This window comes from Raphanus sativus, unplaced genomic scaffold (assembly GCF_000801105.2).
Source record: "Raphanus sativus cultivar WK10039 unplaced genomic scaffold, ASM80110v3 Scaffold0202, whole genome shotgun sequence".
NCBI classification, from domain to species: Eukaryota; Viridiplantae; Streptophyta; class Magnoliopsida; order Brassicales; family Brassicaceae; genus Raphanus; species Raphanus sativus.
In genome coordinates, this window is record NW_026615522.1 from 1 (window position 1) to 24,378 (window position 24,378).

Genomic DNA, 24,378 nt, shown 5'->3' on the forward strand with positions numbered 1-24,378 from the left:
CTGTGTCTGTTTATTTATGTGTCCCGGAGAGAGTTCAGATGACAGAACTACAGGAGTCTGTATCTTTGTGTATCTGTCTCTATCCGAGGTTTAGTTTTGGCTTTGCTTTTGTTCTTTTGGTTCAGTGGAGACTAGTGATAAGCTTTGTTGCTTAATTTTTGGGTAAAAACATATAATGGTTTGTGTTTTGGTAATGAATTATTCTGTTTGCATTAAAACATAAACACATCAACTAGTATAAGTTTGTTACTACTACATTATGCAAACTCATCAAGCCTTGTCATTGTTATCGTCGTCATCATCATCATCATCTTCATTCTCATCTATCCCAACCCACTGAGTTAATGCGAACAGGAACTCTTTAAAGTTCACCATTCCATTTCTGTCCCAGTCCATTTCCTCTGCATTCAAAACAAATGAATCAAAATCAGATATATTCTTCTTTCAATGAAGAAAGAAAAATGAGAGAGATTAATTTAGAGAGGACTAAAGACCAAATCTCTTCATTGCAATCCTCCCGGAGGAACGTTCTCCAGATTCATCAATGGCTATGAACATCTCCTCGCGGCTCACATGTCCATCCTTGTTCTCGTCTAGGAACACGAACGTGTCCACTAGCGTCTCAAACGTCGGCTCCAGCTTCGGCATTCCCAGTCTCCATTTCTGTTCAGCGTGTGAGAAAAACTCTCAAATGGTATAACACAGAGAGGAGATTGATAAACATAAGTTTTTTTGCGGTTTAAGTTGTTACCTTTTGGAGAGTGGATGAGTCGTCCTTAAGAAGGTAGACAAGGCAGAGAAGCACAATGAACTCAGTAAACGCAATCTCCTTATCCTCGTTGATATCACAAGCCTGGAACAAATCATTTATCTCTTCTTCTTCAAACATGATCTCTAGCTTCCTGAAACAGTTCTTTAGCTCCGAGTGATCTATGGACCCGTTCGAATCCTCATCTGCCACAAAACAACTCAACCAAGACAACCATGAGGAAACCAACTATAAACAATCTGCTGCGTATATATGCAAAACTCACCGAACTCTTGGAAAATGGCTTTGCAGTTTCTTAGACCCTCGTCGATCTTTGGGAACTTGAGGATAATACTGTTGAAAGATTTCATTGTGGTGCCTTTCGATGCCCTGCGTTGCACGGCTTCTTTGATCTTGGCCTCTAGCTTTGTCTCTGGTACCCATTCTTGAGCACCAGATTTCGTCACCGCACCTCCCATGTCTATCTATTATGCTTCGATATCAAAATCTAGTTTTCTTGCAAGACAAGGCAGGTTAATAAATTTCTTGATTGCACATAATAAGATCAAATCTACTTAGAAATTCATTAGATAACGTGAAAAAAATCTAAAACAAAGACAACATATAAGAGACAAGTTTCATGAACAGACAATAGATGTCACAAGAATCAGGACGAAGGAAGAAGAGAAAACAAACCTGTTTTAGTTTCTTGTTTGTCACGAAATCAAGAACACGATTATAGAGATCTGTTTGTTGTTTATTGTTTTCTGTTTACCAGGAGAAAGAAGATTCGATGTTTGAGAAGAAGAATTGATTTGTAATGCCGTGAAGAACGCTATAGATTCCACGTACCTGCAGATCTTTATAAAAAACGTCTTATTCCTTTGTCATCAATATCAATATTTTAAGATTAACTCTCTATCCTTGACTTTCTGAATTTTTAAATTTACAATCATGAAATGGTATTAGTTTTGACCAAAGAAATGATACCACTAATCTTTGACTATTGAGTATTGACCAGTGTGTTTTTCCAATTAATAGCATTATTTTTACATTTTACCGTATATATTACATCTATATCTAGACTGAGAAATATGTGTTAGTATAAATGAATAACGAAACCTCTGAATCATATCCACAAACTATGAACGAATGCTCTCTCCTCATCACATTTTGATCTTTAAAATCTCTTTATTAAACAATGGTATCAACCACATTAGATAAATTATAAATAGCAGAGCTAACTATTTGTTTTTTACTCCAAGATGGACAACAAAACAAACACTGTGGAATCCAACATCAACATACATTTTACATTCACACCTTTTAGTTGCATTATTCAAACTTTTAACTGGGCACAATTAGTGAAACTCGACCAGAAAACAGTGCATGATTACACATTTACAATCTATAGCTTTACTTATTTTGTAAATCTATACATTTATAGTCCTCCTCAATTAAATAATCCGTTTGTTTATGGTCTTACTCTAGTAGTAAAGACATAATCTTAGATAAGTCTATACAAGGCCAACTTAAAGTTCATTTTAAATTATTTTCATCTCAAAATTGAGGAGAATTTTGAAATGATTAGATATTTGTGTAGTAAGTTACGTTTTTTTTTTCTTTTTATAGTTTTAGCTCTTTAAATTTAAAGTTATATAATTAATCTTGGCGTTTTATAAACAGTTATATTGGGAAGACATTAATATCTCATATGTTCTCTCCCTTGGTTTGGTTTCACCATAACTCCTTTCCTTCATGTCTTCTTCTTTTAAGTTTTCAAGCTTCTGTTTCATGGAGGCAAAACTGTTTTTCCTTCTGATGGCATTGTTGGTGACTCGCTCCTCTTCAAGTCCCATAACGAGTACGTTTTTGTGTTCTTTCTTTCTTTCTTTCCCCCATTTGTTTTGGAGATGATGGAGATGATAATCTGTTCTGATCGCTTTCTGTAGATAGTGTGTTTGAATCTCAGACCTCGGTTAGTGGAAGGAACCTACTTAGTGTCAAGAAACGTAAGTATATTGTAAAAAAAGCTTCTTGATCCTCTGACTCTGCTGGTTAGATTTGGTGATGCTGATGTATTTCTACATCTTTGTGATGTATGTATACAATAACCAACTGAAAGTGTGTTGTTTTGTTTTGTGTTGTATTGTGTTGTGTTGGGGGACAGCATGTGAAGTGGACTTTGAGAGTAAGAACTACACGGATCTGACGAGACAGTGCAAAGGTCCAAAGTATCCAGCGAAAGAATGTTGCGCGGCGTTTAAACAGTTTGCATGTCCTTACGCGCATCAAATCAACGACTTGACTACTGACTGTGCCAGGATAATGTTCAGCTACATCACCGTTCACGGTAAATATCCACCTGGTCTTTTCGCCACCGAGTGCAGAGAAACGAAAGAGGGACTCGTTTGCCCTTCTTCTCCACCTCGCGTTTCAGCCGCTCCTCATCACATCACGCTGGTGGTCTCTGCCGCAACCGCTCTTTTGGCTTTTCTAGTCTTGGCTTAGCGTGTTAACAATGAAAAGTAGTAGCATTCCTTCCAAACAAATAAATCAAGAAGCGAAACTTATCTTTTAAATTTATATAACCATAAATGTTAACAAGAACTTTTAAAAAGTTTAACCAAAAGGGTCATGTGGGTATGTCAATACGAGAAGACTCCGGTAATAATAATTGAGACATGAACACCGAACCTACTGTTAGAAGCAACACTAACTGTATAAGGAAACATGAAGGTGATCTTACATGCTCTCTTGTTGATGGTTCCAGTGGTTTCTTCTATGCACTCGTTTTGCAGGTCCTGAGCTCTGTTTCTTGACTTTGGAGCCTTTGTTTCTACTTCTTCTAACCTGTTCAGCGTTTCATTAGCTTGCTTCGGACTGTTCAAGTTATCCATACTATGTCAGGTAATGTGAACCCCAAAGTAAGACTCGAGCGGGAAAAAATAAACATGAAAAGAAGACTCATAAGTTTGGATCACATTTCACACGAGTTACTCATCATGTTAAAATATCATTTACCTACCTGCATATATAAATATCATTCATGCCAGTATATAGGCTTTTGGTATTATTATTTACATGTATGTTGTGGTCTGGGAGATTCAACTATACCTAAAAGGCTTAAACAAAGGAGATGCGTCAAATAACAGAGAAACTACAAGAGGCCACAACCATAAACACACACACTAATGTCGTTCTTAATCTTTTACATCTTGAGACGGATTAGGACAAATGCAAAGGCTACACACTCAAGTACACAGACATGTATATCATAATAATAATGATAACTAGTAACACAAAAAGAAAAAGCGAATCAGAAAGGCTTCTCGTAGCCTCTAGCCGGAGGTTGGTCCCAAGTTTGCAAGAATGCTGCAGCACACACAACATTTAATAAATCAACCTCTTTAGTACGGCTACCACAAAAAGAGAAAGAAACACTCATAATGATGAGCCCTTACTCAATGGTATTTCTCCCAGCGACATGAATATCGAATCGTCGTCTGTATTATTTGCTGCTTGCTCATTTACAAGAGCTCCCTGCGACGTTTACAGTTAAGCACCAAAAACCACTTTCTATGCAACTAAAACACTTGACAAGTAGAGTGAGTACTACCTCTCGTTGGTCTTGAAGAGCAATGTCGTTGTTCTGTGGCACAGTAGTACTAACTCCCGGGTTTATTGGAGGAATGTTTCCAAATGAATCAAGATACTCAACCATCATCAGCCCTTCATTGTAGTCTGGAACATCATCAATGCCCATATATGGACCAGCTTCTTGCCTGTTACACGTGTCAGTCAACAACTCATAAGACAAAAATCAAAGATGACTACATAGAGGTGTAGATAGGGGACTTAGCAGTACTTTCTCCCTGACTTGACCACTTCTGGGGAATCATCATTGTCCAAATCAATCACTTCTATCTCTTTACCATTGCTCATCCTAGTATTAGTACTGAAATCAATAGGCTTGCTAGAACTGCTGATCGATAGATCAAAACCAACAGCTTGACCAGGTTCTCTTTTGCCATCATTCCCATTCGATGCTCCCCCTAGATTTAGGTCGCACATCTTAAACGAAGCAGGAAACAGCTGATGCTCTTCTGCATACCCATGTCCTGATTTTCCGCTCTGTATACTATCATTGCCTTTATTAGCCAGACTTTCATGGTTGTCTGTTTTTCCAGTACCAACGTCGATCAGTCTCATGTAGAATGAGATTGGCTTTTCTTCTTCTTCCTCGTCGCTTTGGATTTCGCTTGCTTTGAATGCGTTGAAGCCTTCAGAAACTGGCAAAGACACCCAATTTTTCTGTCTTTTTGCTCCCTCCTCCATGTCACTACTGCCTTCATTAGCTCGCTTCTCGCCTCCTTTCCCCATCGAATATGATCTATGGATATTAGGCAATTCTAATTCTGAATCTTTCTCCTTGTTTTCCCTATTGGGGAAAGAATTAGACCTAGGACATTTACTGTTCTCAACAGGCAAATCTTCAACTTGGTCGTTGAAAGTTCCATCCCCAGTACTATCAGCTTTTCCAGATGATTGGCCTCGAGTCTCACATGCTTGATCTTCTTCTAGGAGTCCAGGATTACGAGAGGTTTCCTTGATATTCTGACTCAAATGCAGCTTGGTGTTTTTAGCAGTCAGAGAAGAGCGCATCCTCGTAGGCACCTTCTCAAACTTACACAGCGTTGCCAAATCAATACCACTCTCCGTGAAGGATTCATAAGCATCACAATGCTTATGGATAGGTGCATCTTCACCATGTTGATGGATAGGTGCATCTTCGACAGCATTCTGGCTCTCGTTCTCTCCACCATTACCACCGTTCCTACCTATCATCTCCCCTGATCCAGCACTCAAGCTACAAGAACCTTCGGACACCTTTGAGATCTCACAATCCTGTACAATTTCTTTCCCAGCACTGGAGGAACCAGTCTTAGACTGCGCCTCATCCTTGTCCAACACAGACTCCGAATCACCCGCTCCTTCGCGCTTTCTCATAAACTCACCAGAGGCTGACCTCTGAACCGAGCTAGCAATATCTTCAACAAGCGGCTGCTCTTCTCTATGCCCAGACACAGAGTCATCACCAGTCTCGGCCTCATAACCTTTACTCCTCTCTGACCAAGATCCACTCCTCCCAAACTCCGACTCATAACGATTACCCCTCCTTCCTTGCAAACTGTTCCTGGAACCAGCATAGCCATCAACATACCGTCTTTTCTCCGCGGCAGGAGGGAAAACATCAACTCGAGCTGCTTCTTGCAACCTAGAACTAGAAGAACCACCCTGCCATTTACCTGAAAGCACATTCTGTGGCAGAACACCCTGAGAAACCAAGTACTCCGCTGCTAGACGACCTGCATCCATAAAAACATCGCCGCTGCTGCTGCCGCTGCTTCTGCGTTGCACAGCAGCTGGAGGAGGCAGAGGCGGAGGCAACTGATTCTGGAACGATTTAGAACGTCCCCTACCTCGTCCATATCCACGGTTAAACCCACCACGATGGTGCTGCTGCTGGTGGTAGTGGTGGTCAGAACCAAAGAAGCCATGTCCTCTCCTAGGACGGTCAGGGGAGATTCTAGAACCAGACATCCCAAAACCAGATCTGTACCCATTCCCAAAGTTTCGCTGTCTTCCATGCATCTTTACACAAAACAAAACGACCTAACAAACAGATCCGATTCAAAGAATCAATCACAACCACTCGTCTCTCAACTCTCAAGTAAGTCTCATATCACAGAAGCTAAAGCACACCCAGTTAGCCTCAAATCAAATCGAAACTTAATGGATCTTAGAGTTCCAGATTCTAACCTCTCTATCTCTCTCTCTCACCTAATCCGATTCCCCCTTTGTTCGATTCAATCATCTGAGATTTAATGGTGTCAGTTCTTCTTCATCAATAAGAACCCTAGAATGCTTCCAATAGCCTCAGTTCATATAAAATGTTTCGGATCTAGGGGGTTTCTGATAGAACACGAAGTTTAGGTCTCTCCTCCAGATTTTCTCAGCGGCGGCGACGCTGATTGATTCCCGATTTGAGGTTTCTATCTCCTCGCGATTCTCTTCTTCTTCTTATGTTTGCGTCTCTGAGGTTTTTTTTTTCTACGATAGACAGACGGACGGGAAGGAACGCATGAAGCTGCCACGTCAGCTTTTAGTGGTAAACTGGCACTAAATTCATCTCCCTCCCACGCGCCCACGGTCAAGCGTGTCTTCCAGTCTCTGGGCACAGTGTATCTCCATTCTCAGTCTAATCAACAATCATCCACTCACTACCAAGATGTGTGTGTCTACTTTTCATTGGACCAATCATATTTATTTATGGCGTTGAAGACTGGACTTTTTTTTTTTCCGTCGACAGTGGAGTTGGATATAAAGTTTCTTTCTATAAACTCTTCAATTTATTACATGATTACATAAATGACTATGACTAGTACTGAATATAAATTTTTTGTAGTCAAGTCCCTTTATACTATTTGAGGATTTAAAAATAAATAAATAATAATGACTTCAATTTTGTATTAGTTACAAAATAAATTTGATTAGATGTCATTTCTATATATTTTCTCATTGTTTATATAGTATCTCTAAAGAGATTTTAGACAAATTTCAATCTAATTATTTAGATACATTTGTGCAAATTTGAGTTATATAATACCGATAAACTCTCACTAAATATTTAGATACATTTTTAAAATAACACTATTAATTTAGATATATTTTTAAAACACTAATAATTTAAATATATCTTTAAATAAAAATGTTTTACAGATTTATAGAAAACAGGTACGTAAACAAAGTACTAAAATCATCTTAATACTGAAGCTCAATACTGAATTTTTACACCTTCGACTAACATTAATATACGTCTTCAACTATATATCTTAGCAAACAAAAAAAAAAAAATTGGAAACATTGTATTTTGTTTCTTTTGTCACTAGAGTTAAACCATGTTCAAATTAACGTGTGTTAAAGCAAGTGGTGTAACAACATACAAGCACTATGAAGAGTTTTGGCCATCTAATTAAGTAAACTAAATGTTTTGTGTATTTCTTTTCTTTAAACAATAAAAGTGTATATTTCTAAAAATAGTTAAATTAGTTAGTGAATTTTAATGGAATACATTGTAGAAAATGTTTGAACCACTTTTGTTTGGATTGTGAGAAAGTTAAGGAGAAAAATTTTCTAACTAAGCTGTGTTTTCTCTTGATTTTTTTTCCTATATACATCTTCATTGTGTTTATTGCCAAACCATATAATCAAGAAAGATATAAAGTGAATTTTCGCAGAAGAACACTCCTTGTCTCGAAACGGCAAAAGATATTTGATCCGTTTATTAATCAGGTGGCTTAGTGGCCACCGTTCTTTCATCTCTATGATTGATTATTTTCTCTAGAGTTCTCATGTTGTGTTTATCACATTTACATTGAAGCTTATTACAATTGGGTTATTGTTCTTTGTCTATTTTATGTTCTTTTTGCTGATTTTGAGTATGTTCTGTTGGTTGTGTATCTAACTTATTCGTTCCATTATCAACATTCAGGTTAAGCCCAAAGTTGAAGCTGAATCTCTTGGGTTTGTAACAATGCCTGGTTTTGATGGTAACTTTGCTGTGATGGGAGAGTGGTTAGACCCTAGTCCTAACCACAAGAAGAGATCCAAAGCTGAACTCGATAGAGAGGTATCCTTAGAAGACATGAAGAATTTTATGGAAACAAGAACTCAAGAGAAACCGTGGTATTCACGCAATGGTCTTAGTGAAAGGATTGCTGCGAGAAACGGGTTTAAAGTACCAAGTTTAAAGACTGAGAGTATTTTTCCACCTACACGTTTAGCCATCTCTTCTCCTGGTGTTAGACCAGCAACTCTGCTTGAGTCTCCTGTTTTCCTCTCAAACCCTTTGGTAACAAACATTCCATTATCGTCTTCTATGTTCCTTTTCCTGTATCCATGTCTGAACTTTCTTTATTACTTGTAAGCGCAGATATCTCCGACAACAGGAAAGCTCTCATCACTAACTTTAGATGAATCTAAGGATGAATTCACTGACGACATTGCCACATCCTTAGCCTTGAGCCTCGATCCTACAAAGATCGGGTCAGAACCTGATGATTCACAAGCACATGAAAGCGGCTTAGGAGACTCGATGATGAGATCGAGTGGTGCAGCTGAAGATTATGGATACAACTGGAGGAAATACGGACAGAAGCTAGTTAAAGGAAGCGAGTATCCACGTAGCTATTACAAGTGCACACACCCGAACTGTGAGGTCAAGAAGAAAATTGAACGGTCCCGGGAAGGGCATATTACAGAGATCATATACGCGAAAGCTCATAACCACACTAAACCTCCTTCAACAAACCGCCGTTCAGGCACTGGACCATCCGGTGCAGGCGATGACATGCAGATAGATGGTACTGAACAAGCAGGTTTTGCTGGATCAATGCAGGTTCAAAGCGGGACTCAGTTCGGATATGATGGTGTAGCAACCGATGCCTTCTCTAAATATGAAGAAGATAGTAAGTCCCACATGAGTGTTTCCCTGGGTTACGAGGGACAAGAAGATGAATCCGAGCCAAAGAAGAGGTGAGAAATTAAAAGTTGCTCTAGTAGCCGTTAAAATACTCAGAAAGACGACATGTTCTGACGACTTCTGATGCTATTAATGTATATCAGGAAACTTGAAGCGAGTGGATCAACACGAGGAACCCGTCAGCCAAAAGTCGTGGTGAAGACCACAAGTGACATTGACATCCTCGAAGATGGCTATCGCTGGCGCAAGTACGGGCAAAAAGTCGTCAAAGGAAACCCGAATCCAAGGTTCTTGTATCCAACTACTCTCTTATGTTACGTTCTGTTTTTTCCCTCTGTTGTAGCTTTGCCCCCTAAGAATGTCATCACAATCTGTTTCCTAATCATTCAGGAGTTACTATAAATGCACAAGTAATGGATGTACCGTAACCAAGCATGTAGAGAGAGCTTCTAATGACCTCACGTCCGTACTAACCACTTACATAGGCAAGCACAACCATGAAGTACCAGCTGCACGCAACAGCAGCCAAGTCAGTCCAGGCAGCTCAGGGACCCTCCAAGGCGGTTTAGCTACTCAGGCCCGCAACGAAAATGAGCACTATCCAATGCCACACAGTAGCTCTGAGGGACTGGTCACAGCCAATTCATCACTACTCGACTTCCACCCACAGCTAAGGCCTCCTTCAGGTTTCTCGGTTTACTACGCGGACCAAGCCGAGCTTTCGGATATCTCAGTGTCTGGTTTAGCTATCGGGCAAGAGAGGTTTCCAAGCCTGGTAGATCCCGCCATTGGTGATCCAGCTGGGCTGATGTTGCAGTTAGCATCAGAGCCGGAGGTGGAACCAGTGTCACAACAGGAACTAGGATATTGGAGGAGCTCATTGATAGATATAATGAGTAGATTACAACAAATATGAAACGAATCTCTATGTTCTCGATTGGTAGTTTTTTTGAATAAATAGTTCTTAAAATCGAGGGAATGAAAAAGATTTAGGATGCAAAACATTAGCAATCTAAAGTTAGCTTTTATCTAAACAAAGCTTTTAGCAAAAAGAAGAACGTCATTAGCTGTTTGATTCACAAAAGTGAAATGCAAAATCTATTTTTTTTTTCCTCAGAACCCGCTATAAAGGGTTCCATGCTGACACTAATCTTTACATGAACGGAATCATACCGCCTGTTCTACCGCCTGTTCTACTCTTCTTCGCGTAAGCAGTTTTGAACTTGTCAACCACCTCGTTCATGTTGCTGCAGGTTGAAACAAAAGTGAGTAATCAAATAGAAGAAGGATTCATTTATGACATTTTTTTTGTTGCAGCCGCCATTTTTCTCAAGGTGAAAATAAAATTTATATTCCCTAAGCTCCTACATGCTCACTATCTTAATAATAGTAAGGATGGTTGAGCAAGGTCCTAGATTTAGTTCTTAACCTAAATAAATGAAACGATCCTCGTTTTCAGCCTATAGCAAGTACATGGTTGTTTCAGCCGTCTTTGTGGTGTAAAATATTGCACTGTATCAACCAATGGACAAACATTACAGCCATGTAGAGCACATACCTGGTACAGTTTGTGATCATTGCTAGATAAGACATCAGCAACTTGTCGTTGTACTCCTGCAAATCAAAAGAATGTCATATATATAAAGAATAATCAGAACAACAAGCGACATTAAGATCTTAAGAGAATCAAATGTCAGTCTTTTAAGGGGGACACACACAGCTAGATAACGGTAAGGCAACACTTACCATCAAGAATTTATCGTCGAACTTTTCTGAGTGTGCAGCAGGCAAACTTCTGAGCAGACTAGATGCTTGCCTCAGAAGTGAGTTGTCGCAGGGAATATCACCTAGATGGAGAATCACACAAGCAATTAGAAACTCAGGGACACTTGAAACCAAAAGCACATAACTACATTAATTTTTGTCAATATCATCGTCTAATAAACCCCCTTTTCAATTCCTTTTTCAGCGTGTGAAAACACAGCCAATACAAACATTCCAGCTACGATCAAGGAGTACTGGTCTCAAAACTCTACGAACAAACTGAATAGGGACAGAAAACGAGGACTGGAGTATGAAAGAATACAATATACCTTTCTGCATTGCGACAAGATACTGAAAGAGCACTCTGATTCTGCTATTGAGCATCTTGATGGCACTGTGTATGCCAGTAAGATGAGCAGCCACTGCACAACATCTAGGAATCAGACTAAACTTCACAGGAATGTGTAAGAAAGACTATGATCGATATGAAACGCTACAACAAGGCTTACATTGGGTCGCTGCTGAGCCTCCATCTGATGGTTTAAGGTGTGCAACATGATCAACCGATATTCTTTCAGCTTCGACTGTCTGCAAATGTTACAACCATTGCTACGTTATTAAAGGTTCACTCTCATATTATATTTGACCATTACAAATCAAGCGGCTTAAGAACATACCTCAATCGTGTAGCTTGCATTCACGAAAATTGGTTGGGCAATCCCATCAATGACATGGAACTCTTTAAAAAGATTTGAAAAACAAGTATCAAAAAGATTAGAATCTTTAAAACATTCAAGAAGAGAAACTAGTTATGCATATCTACAATGTACTTTGTAGAGAGTAAAAAAAGCTTACCACTTTCATAGATAGTCACAGGGAGATCCTTCTGTGCGTGATTGATAGCCGGATTGAGAAGAACATAAACCGGAGATTCATTAATGTCCATCAGCTATTCAAATACAAGATACGATGAAAACTCACACAATCAGTACACTCAAAACCTTAAAATCAACAAAGGAATCTGCACTCGCACAATCAGTAACAACGAGACCTAAAAAGCTAATCACACAAACTAATCAACAGTGGAAGACTTGAAACACTCACAGCTTTGTGGATATGCATATCAGATTCAACAGCGTCTCTTCCCGTAGAGTACCATCCCAATATGTAGAAGCCAGGGAACACCTTCTGATCTATAACAGCCGCAAGGAACAATCATCAAACAATCGAATCAACAAAAGTAGCTAGAGACGATTCGAGAACTTACAGAGCTCTTGCTTCTTCTCGAGGAAGGATCTATCGAGGGAATCAGATTTAGGATCGAACACAAGCTCGAAGCTATTGAAGATCTCAACCGTTCGGCCTCTTTGCGCACCGAACACGCAGCCGTAAACCCTAACGTTCTGCGGAGACGTCGCGCCGACTTTGGTGGTGGTGTGGATGTTCCTGGTCGCGCAGGAAGAGGATGGAGGGTTGAGCTGAGTGTTGACCCTGGTGAAGTGATCAGAGATGTTGAGCATCACGAGAGGGTGGAGCTTGAAGGTGAGGCCGCTTGAGGAAGAAGGCGCCATTGGGTTTCGTCTCTCGAGAGATTATTTTTTCTTTTCCCGGTGCTTTGTTAGTTTATGTGCTTCGTAAAATCAGGTCTTAAATATGTGTCCTCCATTCGGGTCTACATATGGGCTTGGGCTGGTCTTTTGAGCCCATCTCAGTATTTTGTTAAAAGTTTTTTTTGGAAACAATACAAACCTTTTTTTTTTTGGACAAAGGAAACAATACAAACCTTTATAATTATTTTCCTATTTTAAATTAACTATTTATTCCATTCCAGAATAAATTTGAATTTCTATAGATATGGTTGGGTATTTTCTGTTTTTATCCAGTTTAAGAATATAACAAGTGATATAAATATCAGGCCCGGCCCTGGGCTAAAGCCCATAAAGCCATGGCTTTAGACGCCAGGATTATATAATTTATAGGGGCGCCAAATCATAGTAGATCAATTTAGTGTAGTGGCTTATGCATAGTGTTCTTTTGCATGTATGTGATGGATTCGATCTCCCCAACTTTGACTGTACTTTCTTTATTTTTTTTTCTTTTTACTGGTAACAAATAAAACTATTTAATCATCAAAGATTCTACTACCTTTTCTAACAACTTTAGTTTTCTTTTATCTACGGATTATATAGACTTATAGTAAATGATATTAAGTTATAAAATAAACAAACTAATTAATTTTCTTTCCTCTTTGCTAATAGTAATAACTAAAAGATTTGATCATAAATATTTGATATTTCCTAAAAGAAAATTTACGTTCGTTTTATATATGTAATAAAATATAGGATATAAATTACAAACTTACAAAGGTAAAATAACTATTTTTTATTTTGTTTTGATAAGGAATGTAACAAAAAAATTGATTACCTTTAGCAACTTTATTTCTCTATATATGTATTATAGTCAATGATATTATATATAAAATAAACAAGGGAATTAAACAAAACTAATTATTTTCTTTATCTTAGCAATTGTCAGTTATTTTTTTCATTTTTTTGTTAATCTTTGTTACAAAAAATTATATATTTTCCATTCTTCTCTTCTAAGTTTCTATGTAAAATTATTTATCATGTCTATTGTTTTTCTATCTTCTTTAAGTTTTTCTTTTTTTTTTAAAACTCAAAAATATGAAATTAGCTTAAGGTGATATACACTAAAACTTTAAAGATATAGAAACTAAAACTGATGTTTTTATATTATATATTATATATTGTTTTTTTTTATTTTTTTATAATTTATAGTTTTCTTCTTTTGTTGTAGGATTGTTAATGATTTATGTCTTTTGATCAAATTTTAGATTTTTTAAAACAATTTAAAGATGATTGTAAAAAAATTCTAGTTAGGGGCAGTATTTTTTTTGTTCGCTTTAGGTGTCATATTAGTCCGGACCGGCACTGATAAATATCATAAGATTTAGTTTTATTTAATTGTATATTGTATGGTATTATCTTAGTTAGAAGGTTTGTTTTAAATACTAAAGGACATTTTTCTGGATTCCACCGCCACCCAAAGGATATTTTATGTGCAATTTAAAAGTATGTTCCATTTTGTAAGGTTTTATCTTTATAATTTTTTACTAGGTGATTTTCCCGTGCTCATGCACGGAAATAAATATTTACAAATAAGTACTTTACTTTGTTTGTTTATATGTTTTAAATAATCTTTTATTTGTATCTATAAAAAATTGAATTAAATATCTTTATGTTTTAAGTATGATATTTTGTATTATTTCAACTTTTTTTTGAGTTGTATATAGACGGTTAAATTAATGATGTTTTTTCTCATTAGGTTAAAATTATCGTATTAGTAGGTAATTCAGTTTATCCTCTTATATTTGTAAATATATTTCATAAAATTTTGTATAATTTGATATATCTTATTTAAAAAAATAGAAAAAAGTAAATCAGATATTCATTAATAAACATAACTTGTAAAATATTGAAAATTTATTCACGTATATGAATATATGCAAAATAGATACGTCATAATAATTGGTTGATTTAATTGTTCATATTTTGATTGATTTCATTACTTGCATTTGGTATATTGGCCTATATCATTTTTTAATCATAATGTTTTGGTTATAATTAGACTAAAATAAAACGATTTTGCTAATTACATTTTTTAGTTTACCTTAGGTTCATAAATATAATTATGTATAATTTATATATGTTTTTGATAAAATATATAAGTCTATATTTTAAAATTTGATAGATATTTTCTGTTTTTATGTTTTTGGAAAAATATGAAGAAAAATACAAATAAATTTCGTTTATGTATAATCAATCTTTTTTATTCTAGAAATATTATTATCTTATAGAAAAATGTCTAAATTATTTTATTAATATTATATATTTTTTCTTATCAATATTTTAATACAAATTTGATTTAACTGAACATTAAAATTAAGATAAAAATAATTTTGTTTATTTTGAATTATATTTAAGAATGTGCATGTATATATTTAAAATTATAATCTTAGCTAGATTTTTCTATCCATTTATTTTAATTAAATATATTAAATAAATATGTAAAATTGCATAATTGTCAAAAATTAAAATTAAAATATATATAAAATATGTAGATATATATAAGAAACTAATGATTTTACGATTTAAAGTTTAATTTTGTATAATTTTCTAAAAATATGTATATATTTTTGAAATATTTTTAATTTAAATGATATTTCGAAATTTGAAATGCTATAATTGAATATATTTATTTTAATGATGATTTATGAGTTATTACCATATTTTTAAAAAGTCCAAAAATATAAATCGACAAAAAATATAATATATGAGTTATTACATATTTTTAAAAGTTTATCAAAAATATAAATTAACATTAAATATAATTTTTCATGTCATATTAATCTTCAAAACATGTTATCAATTTTAGTAGTCATGTCACAATTATTAATCTAGGTGTTTTCCTGCACCATGTCTAGTGATGAATTTTTTGAAAGTTAAATTTTATGTTTTAAAATATAATTTATTAATATTATATATTTTATTATTTTTACCAATAATTAATATAAATATCATTAATTAAGCATAAAATTAAGAGAAAATAGTTTTTTTTATTTTAAATTATATTTAAGAATATATATGTGTATATATAAAGTTAAAATCTTAGATAAAAAATTATTTATTTCATTTGGTTAAATGTATTAAATCAACTTGTACTAAATTACTAAAAATCATATAAAATTGTATAGTTATCAAAAATTAAAACTAAATAATATTTACATAATTTGTAGATATCTAAAAGAAACTAATGATATTACGATTTATTTATTTTTTAATTCAGAAAATTTAGAAACTTTTAGATAATAAAAATTTTATAATTATAAAAGTAAAATTATATAATATTTCGAAATTCTAAATGTCATATTTGAATATATTTATTTTAGTGATGATTTATGAGTTTTTACCATATTCTACAAAGTTTACCAAAATATAAATCAATATTAAATGTAATATATGAGTTATTGTCATATTCTACAAAGATTTCCAAAAATATATATCAGCATTAAATGTAATTGTCCATGTCATATTTAACCATATGACATGTCATCAATTATAACAGCCACGTCACAATTTTTTTTGTGAAAACGATTGTAAAGATGACATGTGTCAAAATCACTTCTCAAATATAGTCTAGGGGATTATTTGTATATTAAAATAAAATTATACCAACTCAAGCAGTAAAGTATTAGTTTTTTTTTGTAAACTATAACTTAGTAAACAGGAGTATTAGTTTTACTATAACTTAAGGGTATTACCTTAGTAAACAGGAGTAATGAGTCTGACTTTCACTAAGAACAAAATCTCTTTATCTATGCACGTACATGCTTAGCATAGAATGTCAAAAGAAAATGTTACTAAACCTACGTCCCAGGCTGGCATCGTTTGAACTTTTTCACGCATGCTAGAATAAGTGATTAATAGACTGAAACAATTGTATTTTTCAGATATATTGTAGTGTGTTTCCTTAACGATTGGATAAATATATCCTTCGTAATCAATGTTTGAGATAAGAAAAATCACAAAGAATGGTTCGGGAAACAGAACATTTATGTAATACGTGAAAGATGCTAAAAGAGAACCTCGTGACCACCAATGGCACTTTTCTACGTGACATACATTAAAACAAACTATACTTATATTTTACCCCAAACTTAAATTAACTCTCGCTCACCACCTCCAAATTCATTCCTCTCACGCCACACACCATTACACCATCCAGACCTTCACCACCAGTTTCAAATCTTCAAGGCAATATCCCAAACAAAACAATGAAAGATCTGTCTTTCTTCTTCCTCAAGAAACACTTTCTCGCTTCGAGAATGCGAGGACGAGGTACACGTAGCGGCTTCGCGAGCTCTTGTGGTGGCGATGGCTCGACTTCCACGCTAAACCAGCATCAAAACATTGATGTAAGACCATCCGTCACACCTGAAAACACTCCTTTTGGTGGAGGGTCTCCGAGAACGTTGGAGGATATGATACTTCAGCTAGAGGTTGAAGAAGATCTTGTTCGGAGAGCTAGGTTACGTGAATCTTACTACGGTTCTTTTGATAATGGCGACGACAATGATGACGATAACTTGTATCAACCCGTTCGAATGTCATGCGTTAACAGTTCCGATATCATGAGGTACGTCATGGTTATATAGTAATCACTCATCATAGCCATGAATTCTAACGAATAGTTTCATATAGGACAAATATAATATAGTTATGTTTTATTTGCTTTGCCGTTAAGGTCGGCGAGGAACGCGTTGAACCAGTACCCACGTTTCTCCCTGGACGGTAAGGATGCGATGTACCGGTCGTCATTCCAGCGCCAGCTAGGCGCCGGTGCAGACGTGGTGAGACATGGTGGGCCTAGATCAAACTGCGAGGACGAACGGAGCCAGACAATACGGCTGCCTCGGACTGTGGCTGGGGAGAGTGTAGTGTGGTGTGAGACGGGGGTAGTTGCGAAGCTGATGGGTCTGGAGATGGTACCGGTTCCGGTCAAGGGTAGAAGGGGAAAAGATAAGTTGGGGACTCTGCTCAAGAGAGAGCGTCTAAGGAGGAGAGATCAGACTCTCGACATTAACGGTCTCAATGGTCAGACCACCGAAGCTTCACGCTCTTCTGGAGGGTGTAAAGCGATGAGACCGAGCAGAGCGGTCGGTTCACCTAGTCGCGTGGGTGGATGGCCCACACTCCGTTTCCCATAGGGTTAAGTTTCAATACTAGTTATGTGACTTGGCTTTAACTCCTCTAGAAAACCTTCTTGTCAACTATTACTGATTGATTCAGTAACTTTATATATGTGTTTTCTCATAAATCACGAGCAAATAAGCTAATGGTCTCAAATATCAGGAAAAGAAACACTATCTCAAAATAAAGATTTGGATTTAGACAGAGTTAGATGTTTATTGACGAGAAATCTTGCTTGAAATACCTTGGGAAAAAAAATCAAGACTTGTGTTGTATATCAAACGGGAACTCCTAGCTCAGACATCCCCATGATTCTTTTGTTCAATGCAATCCTCTTCAGTCTCAAGAGCGAAGTCATAGAAGCCACCTAATGATTTAAAGACAAGATAATGTGAATGAAAGTTCTTTGCAATGAAGCTTAAACATAGAATACAATAGACTCACTTCGGCTCTAAGCTTGATAGCTTCCCTCCCAGGAATTTGCCGCAGTCCATCCATTAAATCTGCATAGAATACAAGTTTCTGTGTAAATTCAGATCTGATGTAGGTGACATTATCAAAGTAGATTATACATACATCATTGTACATGGATCTAAACTCATTAAAAAATTCTACAGTGACACATGGAAGGTGGAAAAGGGCAAAAATATGTATATTGTTCTTACCTGCAGCTTGGCATTCGACCTTGTGAACGGACTTAGCAAGACGATGTATATTGTTTCCAGAGTCCCTACAGATAATGACAGTAGTAGCCTTAATAACGCAAGTGAAGTCAACTAAGTCAAAAAAAAAAGTGGGTCTGAAGATGTTGTTAAGGAATACATGAGTTCAGAAAGACCGCGCTTCATATCCTTCTCTGCTAAAGCCGACCTCTCTAGTAATTTAGTGCTCTCCTTTTTCATCAAGTCTACAGACATGTTCAGCTCCTGGACATGCTTCTCAGCTCTCAAGAACTGAGCCTGAGGAGACGATTTAAGTGGTTAAGAAAAAAAAAAAAGGGGACACAAACGAGGGCAGCTAACTAAATTTGAAGTCAATGGCACGGTAGATACCTCTTCGCTCTGAAACCGGCCGAGTGTACGACGAAACAAGAATCTTCTAGGGCCTGCAATAAGTAGTACCATAGAAAATTAAATTTAAGATGAATCTAAGAAATAAATACTTTTTGGATGATACTATAAAAAGGAAAACTGTAAATGTTTTAAAAGTGAAAAGAGAAGAGGTGATACCTCGCATAAGAACAAGACCAGCAGCTAGACCAATCCCAGCAGCAGCAGCCGGATGCTCCTTTGCGTTTATCAATTCTTCTGCAAAGAAACGAAAAAAAAAAAGTGAATCAGATTTATGATTGATTCGCCGTTAAAAATCTGGTTAAGCATGCGAGAATTGATTATCAGGACCGTGAGGAAGATTCTAGCTTTTCGGAGGACACTCATTACAAACTACAAATGAAGAGTTCCGGAAACTAACTGTTATACATCAATGCCTCGACGTCAAACGTATCCCTAAGCAAGTAAGCAAGTAAACTAATCTACAAGCATAACTTGTGATGAAAGTTAGGCATCAACTTACCAGTTACTTTGCTGAAGAAAGCATTCTCATAGGTCTTATACTGAGTCAAAGCATGTGGAACAAAATCCTGTAATTTCCAGAAAGAAAAAAAAAGGTAACGCCATTGTGATCATCTCAAACAGATATATGTCTACTCCATAACGTTATCTTTAAGCAAACAATGCCTCAGCAATACATTGAATATCTCTGAACAAGAACACTCACATTTTGAAAACAATAAAGTTCCTAACGCTGTGGCTCCACAACAACTCAAACACTATCTAATCTGAAGAGAATCGTTGTTAAAGAATCTCGAAGAGAGATGATAAACCTGTATAGAGCGGAACTGAGAGGTGGAGTTTTCACGGAGAGAACGAGCGGAGCGAATGGCGGAGTCCGTCGATTCCTTCACCGTACGCTGGAAACCATCCACCCATTTCTCTGCTCCTCCTCCTCCTATGGCTTCCTCCACCGAATCAACCACCCCGATCGATGTATGCTCCGTCGCATCAGAACCAGTTGGATTCGCTGGAGCCGATTCGTCGGTAACGCCGGTTGCTTCCGTTTCGCTCATCGTCGGAGATTTACCACTTCTTTTTTGTCACCTAGACGACGAGCCTTCTCCTCCTCTTTCAAGTTCAACGCCGGTTCGTTTCGGTTCAATTTAAAGTTCAGTTAGACTTGGTTTACGTTGGGTTAACTCGGGTTTGGCCCATTTGATTGAAGTTAATGGGCTTTAGATTGTGTCTGTAACAAAATATATTTTCTTTCTTCTTCTGCGTCTTCCTTTCCTCTTTTCTTCGTCTCCCACCATTTCTGAGACGACGACCCCCCAGAAGATAAAAAAAAAGAGCTTCCTTGTTGGAGATCTAAACGAGGAAGATCACTTAATTTCCCTCTGGATCTCCAGAGAGTAGGAGGTAATGGTTTTGTATTTGTTCTTTGTTCGCTGGATCACTTTGTGTTTTTGCATAGGAAGCTTGATTTTCTTAGAAATCTCCTGTTGAATATGTTCCTGATGGCATGATTCTCCTCAAACGTGATTCCTTTTATTTAGATCTGCTTAAAATTGTATGTGGCAAAAAGAAAGTTGTAAACTTTATTGGGTTTGTCATCATATGTTCCTTCTTGTGGTTATTTCAGAAACGAGAGAAGGAGGAAGAAGGCAATGGCGGGTAGGTATTGGTGTCATATGTGTTCACAAGCTGTGGATCCTATCATTGACGCAGCGGAGATCAAATGTCCCTATTGCCAAAGCGGGTTCCTTGAGGAAATGAGCGGTGAGAGTAATGGCAATGGCGGCAGCAGCAGGGAGGTTCAAGACCAAGAGATCGATTTCGGTACGGACCGTGCCTTGTCTCTATGGGGTCCAATCTTGGTTGGAATGATGAGTAATCCTAGGAGACGTAGAAGGTTTCGGAGGACAGAGTTTGGTCTTGATAATGATGACGACATCAGCAGCAGCACTGTCGACAATCCTCATCACAATCGTCGTCATCATCATCATCATCGCCACAGGGAACATGATGGAGAGATTGATTTAGGCAGGGAGGTTGATTCCATCATCAGGAGGAGACGGAGAAGCTCAGCTGCGATACTGCAGTTGCTTCAAGGCATACGTGAAGGGATTAACTCGGATCACGAGAGCTCGGACGGGAACACTACTTCTCGCTCTGCGATTGGAGATTACTTAGCTCGACCGGAGTTTGACAGCTTACTTCGAAATCTAGCTGACAACGATCTAATAAGGCGACAAGGGACACTTCCAGCGCGAAAGGAAGCGGTGGAGAATCTCCCAACGGTTAAAGTATGCGAGCCGTTGCAATGTTCAGTTTGTTTGGAGGACTTTGAGAAAGGAAGCGAAGCTAAAGAGATGCCGTGTAAGCACAAGTTTCATAACAGGTGTATAGTACCGTGGCTTGAGCTTCACAGTTCGTGTCCTGTGTGCCGATATGAACTACCTCCTGATGATGAGGTGAAGGCTGATCTGGTGAGACCGACGACAAGAAGTGTAGGGGTCAACTTGCGTAATGAGAATGTGGAAGAGAATGCAAGGAATATTAGTGGGAGCGAGAGAAGGTTCTCGTTACCGTGGCCGTTGAGTGGATTGTTCTCTTCCTCCTCTTCGTCGTCATCAGGATCAACATCAGGGTCGTCTCAGGTTAATGAGAACTCAAGTTAAGGATTTCAAAAAAGAAGAGAAACAAAACAATCTCTGCCCCGTTTCTATATTTGTCAGGTTGAAGTACATAAGATCACTTTTGAGGAATGGAGTAGTTTCGTTGTTTGTTTTATATATTATCTCTTGCTAGGAACAAATGTTATTCTCAAGTTAATTCTTTCAAACTATTTGCACTTAGCACAGTTAAAATGATTATCATATGGATATGTTTGGTTTAAAAAGTATATATGAAAAGATAGGGAACGGACTCAGATTTATTGGAATTAATGTTGAGAGGGAGAGACACGTGATTATGGTTTTGATTGGTTGTAGTCTTGTAGACTGCATCGCACTATCTCCTTCCTGATCACGAGCCAAATGAGTAAACATCTATGTATGCTCATCACTTTAGACCCAATCATGCAACACAATTCTAGCAACAAAAACAAAAACCATGCAACACAAAAGATAAAAAAAGTACGGAAGATAAAAAAAACTGTCTTGGGTCATTGGGGTGAGTCCTGTCCGAATGAATAGTCACAAAAACGCCTTACTAAGAAAAGTTAGGACTTATAAGTCACCATATTCAAACGCCATGGCCTATTAGCTCAGCTGGTTAGAGCGTCGTGCTAATAACGCGAAGGTCACAGGTTCGATCCCTGTATAGGCCACTTTTTTGTCTTTTAACCAAACGTTTATTCAAAATACACTCAACAAGACCGCTAAACGGCGTCGTCTGTCTTTTGCTTTTCCGACATTTTTTTTTTTTTAATCAAACACTTTTCCGACATTTTTTATTTTACGGATATCGTTATCCGCTTCTCACTAAAAAGTAAAAACACGAAGAAGAAGCAGGAGGAGAGCTCCAACACCAAAAAAATGGAGAGAACCATCTCACGCCTATCTTACTTCTCCAGCAACCTTTCACTAGACTCTCACCGTACTCTGGTTGGCTTTACTACATCCGTCGATTCGCTACGGCCAACGAACTTGTCTAGACGGTCTTCGTCGCTACGTCTGTTTCTTTCTCCGCCGAGAAGCGCTCTCCGCACGCCGAAACTCGCCGCGGGGGAAGCGAGAGATGTCCCAATGATGCCGAAGGTTGATAAGAGCGGTCGATTAAGCAGTCCCCGCGCCGCCCGCGAGCTCGCTCTGTATGTGTCTTTTTAATGAACTAGTATATGATTCTTTGATATTAGTATGAATGGTGAACCATCCATGTTGTTATATATATGATCTTGACAGTGTGATACTTTATGCCGCATGCTTAGAAGGATCTGACCCTATTCGTCTCTTTGAGAAGAGGATCAATGCTAGAAGAGGTAACACATGTTTGTTTTTGCTTCCTGCTCTCTAACCAAGTCATGAAATGTAGGAATCTCGTTATATATCTTTTTTTTTTTTTAATGTGAGTTTTGTCTAATATACTACTATTATTTTCCCATTCAGAGATGTGATATAACTTCATGATTGGTTTTGTGCAGAGCCTGGATACGAGTTTGACAAGACTTCTTTGTTGAAATACAACCACATGAGCTTTGGAGGACCTCCTGTTAAAACTGAAACTATTGAAGAGGAAGATGAGCTTGTGCGCCTTGATGAAAATGAGTCCAAGATTGGTACGTTTTTTTTTTCTTTATTCTCTTATATTTGCTAAAGAGATTCTCTCAGGGCGATTTTTAACTATTACTTTGTTGCTGATTCCCCTGTTTCTTTGCAGAAGCAGAAGTGCTTTCAGCTCCTCCAAAGCTGGTGTACAGCAAACTTGTTTTACGGTAATCTATTAAAAACACTGCTTACTCTTCTGGATATCTTATTCCCCAATATGTGTTTTCTTTCCCAACAGGTTGGCAAAGAAACTCTTGGCTGCAGTGGCTGATAAATGGGATACTCATGTCGTCGTCATCGATAAAATCTCCCCACCAGATTGGAAGGTATTAACTGAACACACTTTGAAACTTGAACTCCAGATTGGCCCTTTCTTGTGATAGCGCTCCTCATTTAGTACTAGCTGTTTGCACCTAGAAGCAGCTTCTTATTTTGGCTGTGTGTCTGTATGCATATATCTTTTCATCTCGTACTAACGGATAAAAATACCTTTTGTGGGTGATGCTGTACCTATTCTCAGAGTGCACCAGCTGGGAGAATACTAGAGTTTTCCATTCTTCACTTAGCAATGTCTGAAATTGCAGTCATTGAAACCCGACACCCGATTGTCATTAACGAGGTATTTCTCTCTCTATCTGCATCTCCAGTTAGTTTTGAAATGTGATGATGACCTTGTGAACTAACACTGTTAAAATAATGATGTGGAAAAGGCTGTTGATCTTGCAAAACGGTTCTGCGACGGATCAGCACCGCGCATAATTAACGGATGTCTTAGGACATTTGTCAAGGATAAAGCAGCAGCACCAACAGCTCAAGCTTTGGAATTGAAGCAAGAAGTGTCACTTTAAGTTAATAACAAACTCGCATCTACGTTTAGAGGCTGGCAGACCTCAGATTTTGGTCGTCGGGAATAGCTCGTAAGTGAAGTGTTGATCCGATGATCTTAATCTCTAGACCAGGAGATATTCTGGTCCGAAGCTTTTGGTACCTGAGACTGATTTTTTTTTTTTAGTAATCCACTGCAGCTCAACATGTTTATTGCTAAGAACACAACATGCCCAAAATAATGTATAATCCTAATATATACTTTATATGTAGTCGCTTTAATGTATGTGTATTTGTATGATCATCTTTCAACTTGTATGATGTATCCCATATTTTGAGAAAAGAAAAGTTGTACAATGTTTTTATCTATTTTTTGTTACACGTTCAAATAGTTCATGAAGTAAAC

The 24,378-nt window shown here is 37.2% G+C and overlaps 9 protein-coding genes and 1 non-coding gene across 12 annotated transcripts; 6 read left to right on the forward strand and 4 right to left on the reverse strand.

Moving 5' to 3' along the window:
- Nucleotides 1-185: 185 nt before the first annotated feature.
- On the reverse strand, nt 186-1,570 carry LOC108848774 (probable calcium-binding protein CML21). Of its 3 annotated transcripts, none has more exons than XM_018622209.2 (5): nt 1,445-1,570; nt 1,035-1,256; nt 752-954; nt 495-663; nt 186-401 (listed from the first exon to the last, which is right to left on the reverse strand). In XM_018622209.2, the coding sequence occupies exons 2-5, from the start codon at nt 1,225-1,227 to the stop codon at nt 271-273; spliced, it is 696 nt and encodes a 231-aa protein (XP_018477711.1). In that variant the 5' UTR covers nt 1,228-1,256; nt 1,445-1,570; the 3' UTR covers nt 186-270. The 3 variants fall into 3 exon arrangements, with proteins under 3 accessions (XP_018477711.1, XP_018477712.1, XP_056852365.1); XM_018622210.2 differs by having other exon boundaries at nt 1,035-1,264; nt 1,445-1,561; XM_056996385.1 differs by lacking the exon at nt 1,445-1,570 and having other exon boundaries at nt 1,035-1,412.
- A 910-nt stretch (nt 1,571-2,480) lies between these two features.
- On the forward strand, nt 2,481-3,759 carry LOC130501460 (GPI-anchored protein LORELEI-like). Its single transcript, XM_056996388.1, has 3 exons — nt 2,481-2,612; nt 2,701-2,760; nt 2,919-3,759. Exons 1-3 carry the CDS (start codon nt 2,507-2,509, stop codon nt 3,257-3,259), a joined length of 507 nt encoding a protein of 168 aa, XP_056852368.1. The 5' UTR covers nt 2,481-2,506; the 3' UTR covers nt 3,260-3,759.
- A 156-nt stretch (nt 3,760-3,915) lies between these two features.
- LOC130501459 (uncharacterized protein At4g26450-like) lies at nt 3,916-6,889 on the reverse strand. The gene is made up of 4 exons (XM_056996387.1): nt 4,617-6,889; nt 4,368-4,533; nt 4,213-4,291; nt 3,916-4,123 (listed from the first exon to the last, which is right to left on the reverse strand). The coding sequence occupies exons 1-4, from the start codon at nt 6,401-6,403 to the stop codon at nt 4,068-4,070; spliced, it is 2,088 nt and encodes a 695-aa protein (XP_056852367.1). The 5' UTR covers nt 6,404-6,889; the 3' UTR covers nt 3,916-4,067.
- A 1,421-nt stretch (nt 6,890-8,310) lies between these two features.
- On the forward strand, nt 8,311-10,506 carry LOC108854403 (probable WRKY transcription factor 34). Its single transcript, XM_018627951.2, has 4 exons — nt 8,311-8,663; nt 8,745-9,346; nt 9,437-9,580; nt 9,684-10,506. Exons 1-4 carry the CDS (start codon nt 8,346-8,348, stop codon nt 10,207-10,209), a joined length of 1,590 nt encoding a protein of 529 aa, XP_018483453.1. The 5' UTR covers nt 8,311-8,345; the 3' UTR covers nt 10,210-10,506.
- Nucleotides 10,447-12,628, reverse strand: LOC108849875 (COP9 signalosome complex subunit 6b-like). Its single transcript, XM_018623488.1, has 9 exons — nt 12,325-12,628; nt 12,162-12,250; nt 11,913-12,006; nt 11,735-11,796; nt 11,567-11,645; nt 11,387-11,479; nt 11,040-11,140; nt 10,852-10,907; nt 10,447-10,540 (listed from the first exon to the last, which is right to left on the reverse strand). Exons 1-9 carry the CDS (start codon nt 12,626-12,628, stop codon nt 10,447-10,449), a joined length of 972 nt encoding a protein of 323 aa, XP_018478990.1.
- A 4,164-nt stretch (nt 12,629-16,792) lies between these two features.
- On the forward strand, nt 16,793-17,845 carry LOC108836930 (uncharacterized). The gene is made up of 2 exons (XM_018610021.2): nt 16,793-17,273; nt 17,382-17,845. Exons 1-2 carry the CDS (start codon nt 16,912-16,914, stop codon nt 17,842-17,844), a joined length of 825 nt encoding a protein of 274 aa, XP_018465523.1. The 5' UTR covers nt 16,793-16,911; the 3' UTR covers nt 17,845.
- A 120-nt stretch (nt 17,846-17,965) lies between these two features.
- Nucleotides 17,966-20,015, reverse strand: LOC108836931 (RGS1-HXK1-interacting protein 1-like). The gene is made up of 8 exons (XM_056996390.1): nt 19,710-20,015; nt 19,400-19,466; nt 19,057-19,134; nt 18,880-18,932; nt 18,650-18,786; nt 18,493-18,557; nt 18,272-18,330; nt 17,966-18,194 (listed from the first exon to the last, which is right to left on the reverse strand). The coding sequence occupies exons 1-8, from the start codon at nt 19,950-19,952 to the stop codon at nt 18,105-18,107; spliced, it is 792 nt and encodes a 263-aa protein (XP_056852370.1). The 5' UTR covers nt 19,953-20,015; the 3' UTR covers nt 17,966-18,104.
- Nucleotides 20,016-20,139: 124 nt separating this feature from the next.
- LOC130501461 (E3 ubiquitin-protein ligase SIRP1-like) lies at nt 20,140-21,727 on the forward strand. Its single transcript, XM_056996389.1, has 2 exons — nt 20,140-20,298; nt 20,522-21,727. The coding sequence occupies exon 2, from the start codon at nt 20,547-20,549 to the stop codon at nt 21,558-21,560; it is 1,014 nt and encodes a 337-aa protein (XP_056852369.1). The 5' UTR covers nt 20,140-20,298; nt 20,522-20,546; the 3' UTR covers nt 21,561-21,727.
- Nucleotides 21,728-22,136: 409 nt separating this feature from the next.
- TRNAI-AAU (transfer RNA isoleucine (anticodon AAU)) lies at nt 22,137-22,210 on the forward strand. Its single transcript has one exon. It is a non-coding gene; the product is annotated as a tRNA-Ile (tRNA).
- A 133-nt stretch (nt 22,211-22,343) lies between these two features.
- On the forward strand, nt 22,344-24,286 carry LOC108851486 (uncharacterized). The gene is made up of 7 exons (XM_018624922.2): nt 22,344-22,693; nt 22,785-22,861; nt 23,024-23,158; nt 23,260-23,314; nt 23,386-23,473; nt 23,668-23,766; nt 23,858-24,286. The coding sequence occupies exons 1-7, from the start codon at nt 22,419-22,421 to the stop codon at nt 23,993-23,995; spliced, it is 867 nt and encodes a 288-aa protein (XP_018480424.1). The 5' UTR covers nt 22,344-22,418; the 3' UTR covers nt 23,996-24,286.
- Nucleotides 24,287-24,378: the final 92 nt, after the last annotated feature.

What these genes read in the sequence shown, in the direction of transcription:
- LOC108836931 (XM_056996390.1), bottom strand. Translation starts at nt 19,952, where the DNA reads ATGAGCGAAACGGAAGCAACCGGCGTTACCGACGAATCGGCTCCAGCG. An exon ending in CTCAGTTCCGCTCTATACAG is followed by an intron (nt 19,467 to 19,709) that starts GTTTATCATCTC and finishes TGGAAATTACAG; the next exon opens with GATTTTGTTCCACATGCTTT. An exon ending in GCCGGTTTCAGAGCGAAGAG is followed by an intron (nt 18,787 to 18,879) that starts GTATCTACCGTG and finishes TCGTCTCCTCAG; the next exon opens with GCTCAGTTCTTGAGAGCTGA.
- LOC108849875 (XM_018623488.1), bottom strand. Translation starts at nt 12,628, where the DNA reads ATGGCGCCTTCTTCCTCAAGCGGCCTCACCTTCAAGCTCCACCCTCTC. An exon ending in AGGCTCAGCAGCGACCCAAT is followed by an intron (nt 11,480 to 11,566) that starts GTAAGCCTTGTT and finishes GATGTTGTGCAG; the next exon opens with TGGCTGCTCATCTTACTGGC. An exon ending in TCGACGATAAATTCTTGATG is followed by an intron (nt 10,908 to 11,039) that starts GTAAGTGTTGCC and finishes TTTGATTTGCAG; the next exon opens with GAGTACAACGACAAGTTGCT.
- LOC108836930 (XM_018610021.2), top strand. Translation starts at nt 16,912, where the DNA reads ATGAAAGATCTGTCTTTCTTCTTCCTCAAGAAACACTTTCTCGCTTCG. An exon ending in AACAGTTCCGATATCATGAG is followed by an intron (nt 17,274 to 17,381) that starts GTACGTCATGGT and finishes TTTGCCGTTAAG; the next exon opens with GTCGGCGAGGAACGCGTTGA.
- LOC130501461 (XM_056996389.1), top strand. Translation starts at nt 20,547, where the DNA reads ATGGCGGGTAGGTATTGGTGTCATATGTGTTCACAAGCTGTGGATCCT.
- LOC108854403 (XM_018627951.2), top strand. Translation starts at nt 8,346, where the DNA reads ATGCCTGGTTTTGATGGTAACTTTGCTGTGATGGGAGAGTGGTTAGAC. An exon ending in GAATCCGAGCCAAAGAAGAG is followed by an intron (nt 9,347 to 9,436) that starts GTGAGAAATTAA and finishes AATGTATATCAG; the next exon opens with GAAACTTGAAGCGAGTGGAT. An exon ending in AAAGGAAACCCGAATCCAAG is followed by an intron (nt 9,581 to 9,683) that starts GTTCTTGTATCC and finishes CTAATCATTCAG; the next exon opens with GAGTTACTATAAATGCACAA.
- LOC130501459 (XM_056996387.1), bottom strand. Translation starts at nt 6,403, where the DNA reads ATGCATGGAAGACAGCGAAACTTTGGGAATGGGTACAGATCTGGTTTT. An exon ending in GTGGTCAAGTCAGGGAGAAA is followed by an intron (nt 4,534 to 4,616) that starts GTACTGCTAAGT and finishes CACGTGTAACAG; the next exon opens with GCAAGAAGCTGGTCCATATA. An exon ending in CTCTTCAAGACCAACGAGAG is followed by an intron (nt 4,292 to 4,367) that starts GTAGTACTCACT and finishes TAAACGTCGCAG; the next exon opens with GGAGCTCTTGTAAATGAGCA.
- LOC108851486 (XM_018624922.2), top strand. Translation starts at nt 22,419, where the DNA reads ATGGAGAGAACCATCTCACGCCTATCTTACTTCTCCAGCAACCTTTCA. An exon ending in GCCGCCCGCGAGCTCGCTCT is followed by an intron (nt 22,694 to 22,784) that starts GTATGTGTCTTT and finishes TGATCTTGACAG; the next exon opens with TGTGATACTTTATGCCGCAT. An exon ending in GAGGATCAATGCTAGAAGAG is followed by an intron (nt 22,862 to 23,023) that starts GTAACACATGTT and finishes GGTTTTGTGCAG; the next exon opens with AGCCTGGATACGAGTTTGAC.
- LOC108848774 (XM_018622209.2), bottom strand. Translation starts at nt 1,227, where the DNA reads ATGGGAGGTGCGGTGACGAAATCTGGTGCTCAAGAATGGGTACCAGAG. An exon ending in AGCCATTTTCCAAGAGTTCG is followed by an intron (nt 955 to 1,034) that starts GTGAGTTTTGCA and finishes GTTTTGTGGCAG; the next exon opens with ATGAGGATTCGAACGGGTCC. An exon ending in ACTCATCCACTCTCCAAAAG is followed by an intron (nt 664 to 751) that starts GTAACAACTTAA and finishes CACGCTGAACAG; the next exon opens with AAATGGAGACTGGGAATGCC.
- LOC130501460 (XM_056996388.1), top strand. Translation starts at nt 2,507, where the DNA reads ATGTCTTCTTCTTTTAAGTTTTCAAGCTTCTGTTTCATGGAGGCAAAA. An exon ending in CTCTTCAAGTCCCATAACGA is followed by an intron (nt 2,613 to 2,700) that starts GTACGTTTTTGT and finishes CGCTTTCTGTAG; the next exon opens with ATAGTGTGTTTGAATCTCAG. An exon ending in CCTACTTAGTGTCAAGAAAC is followed by an intron (nt 2,761 to 2,918) that starts GTAAGTATATTG and finishes GTTGGGGGACAG; the next exon opens with CATGTGAAGTGGACTTTGAG.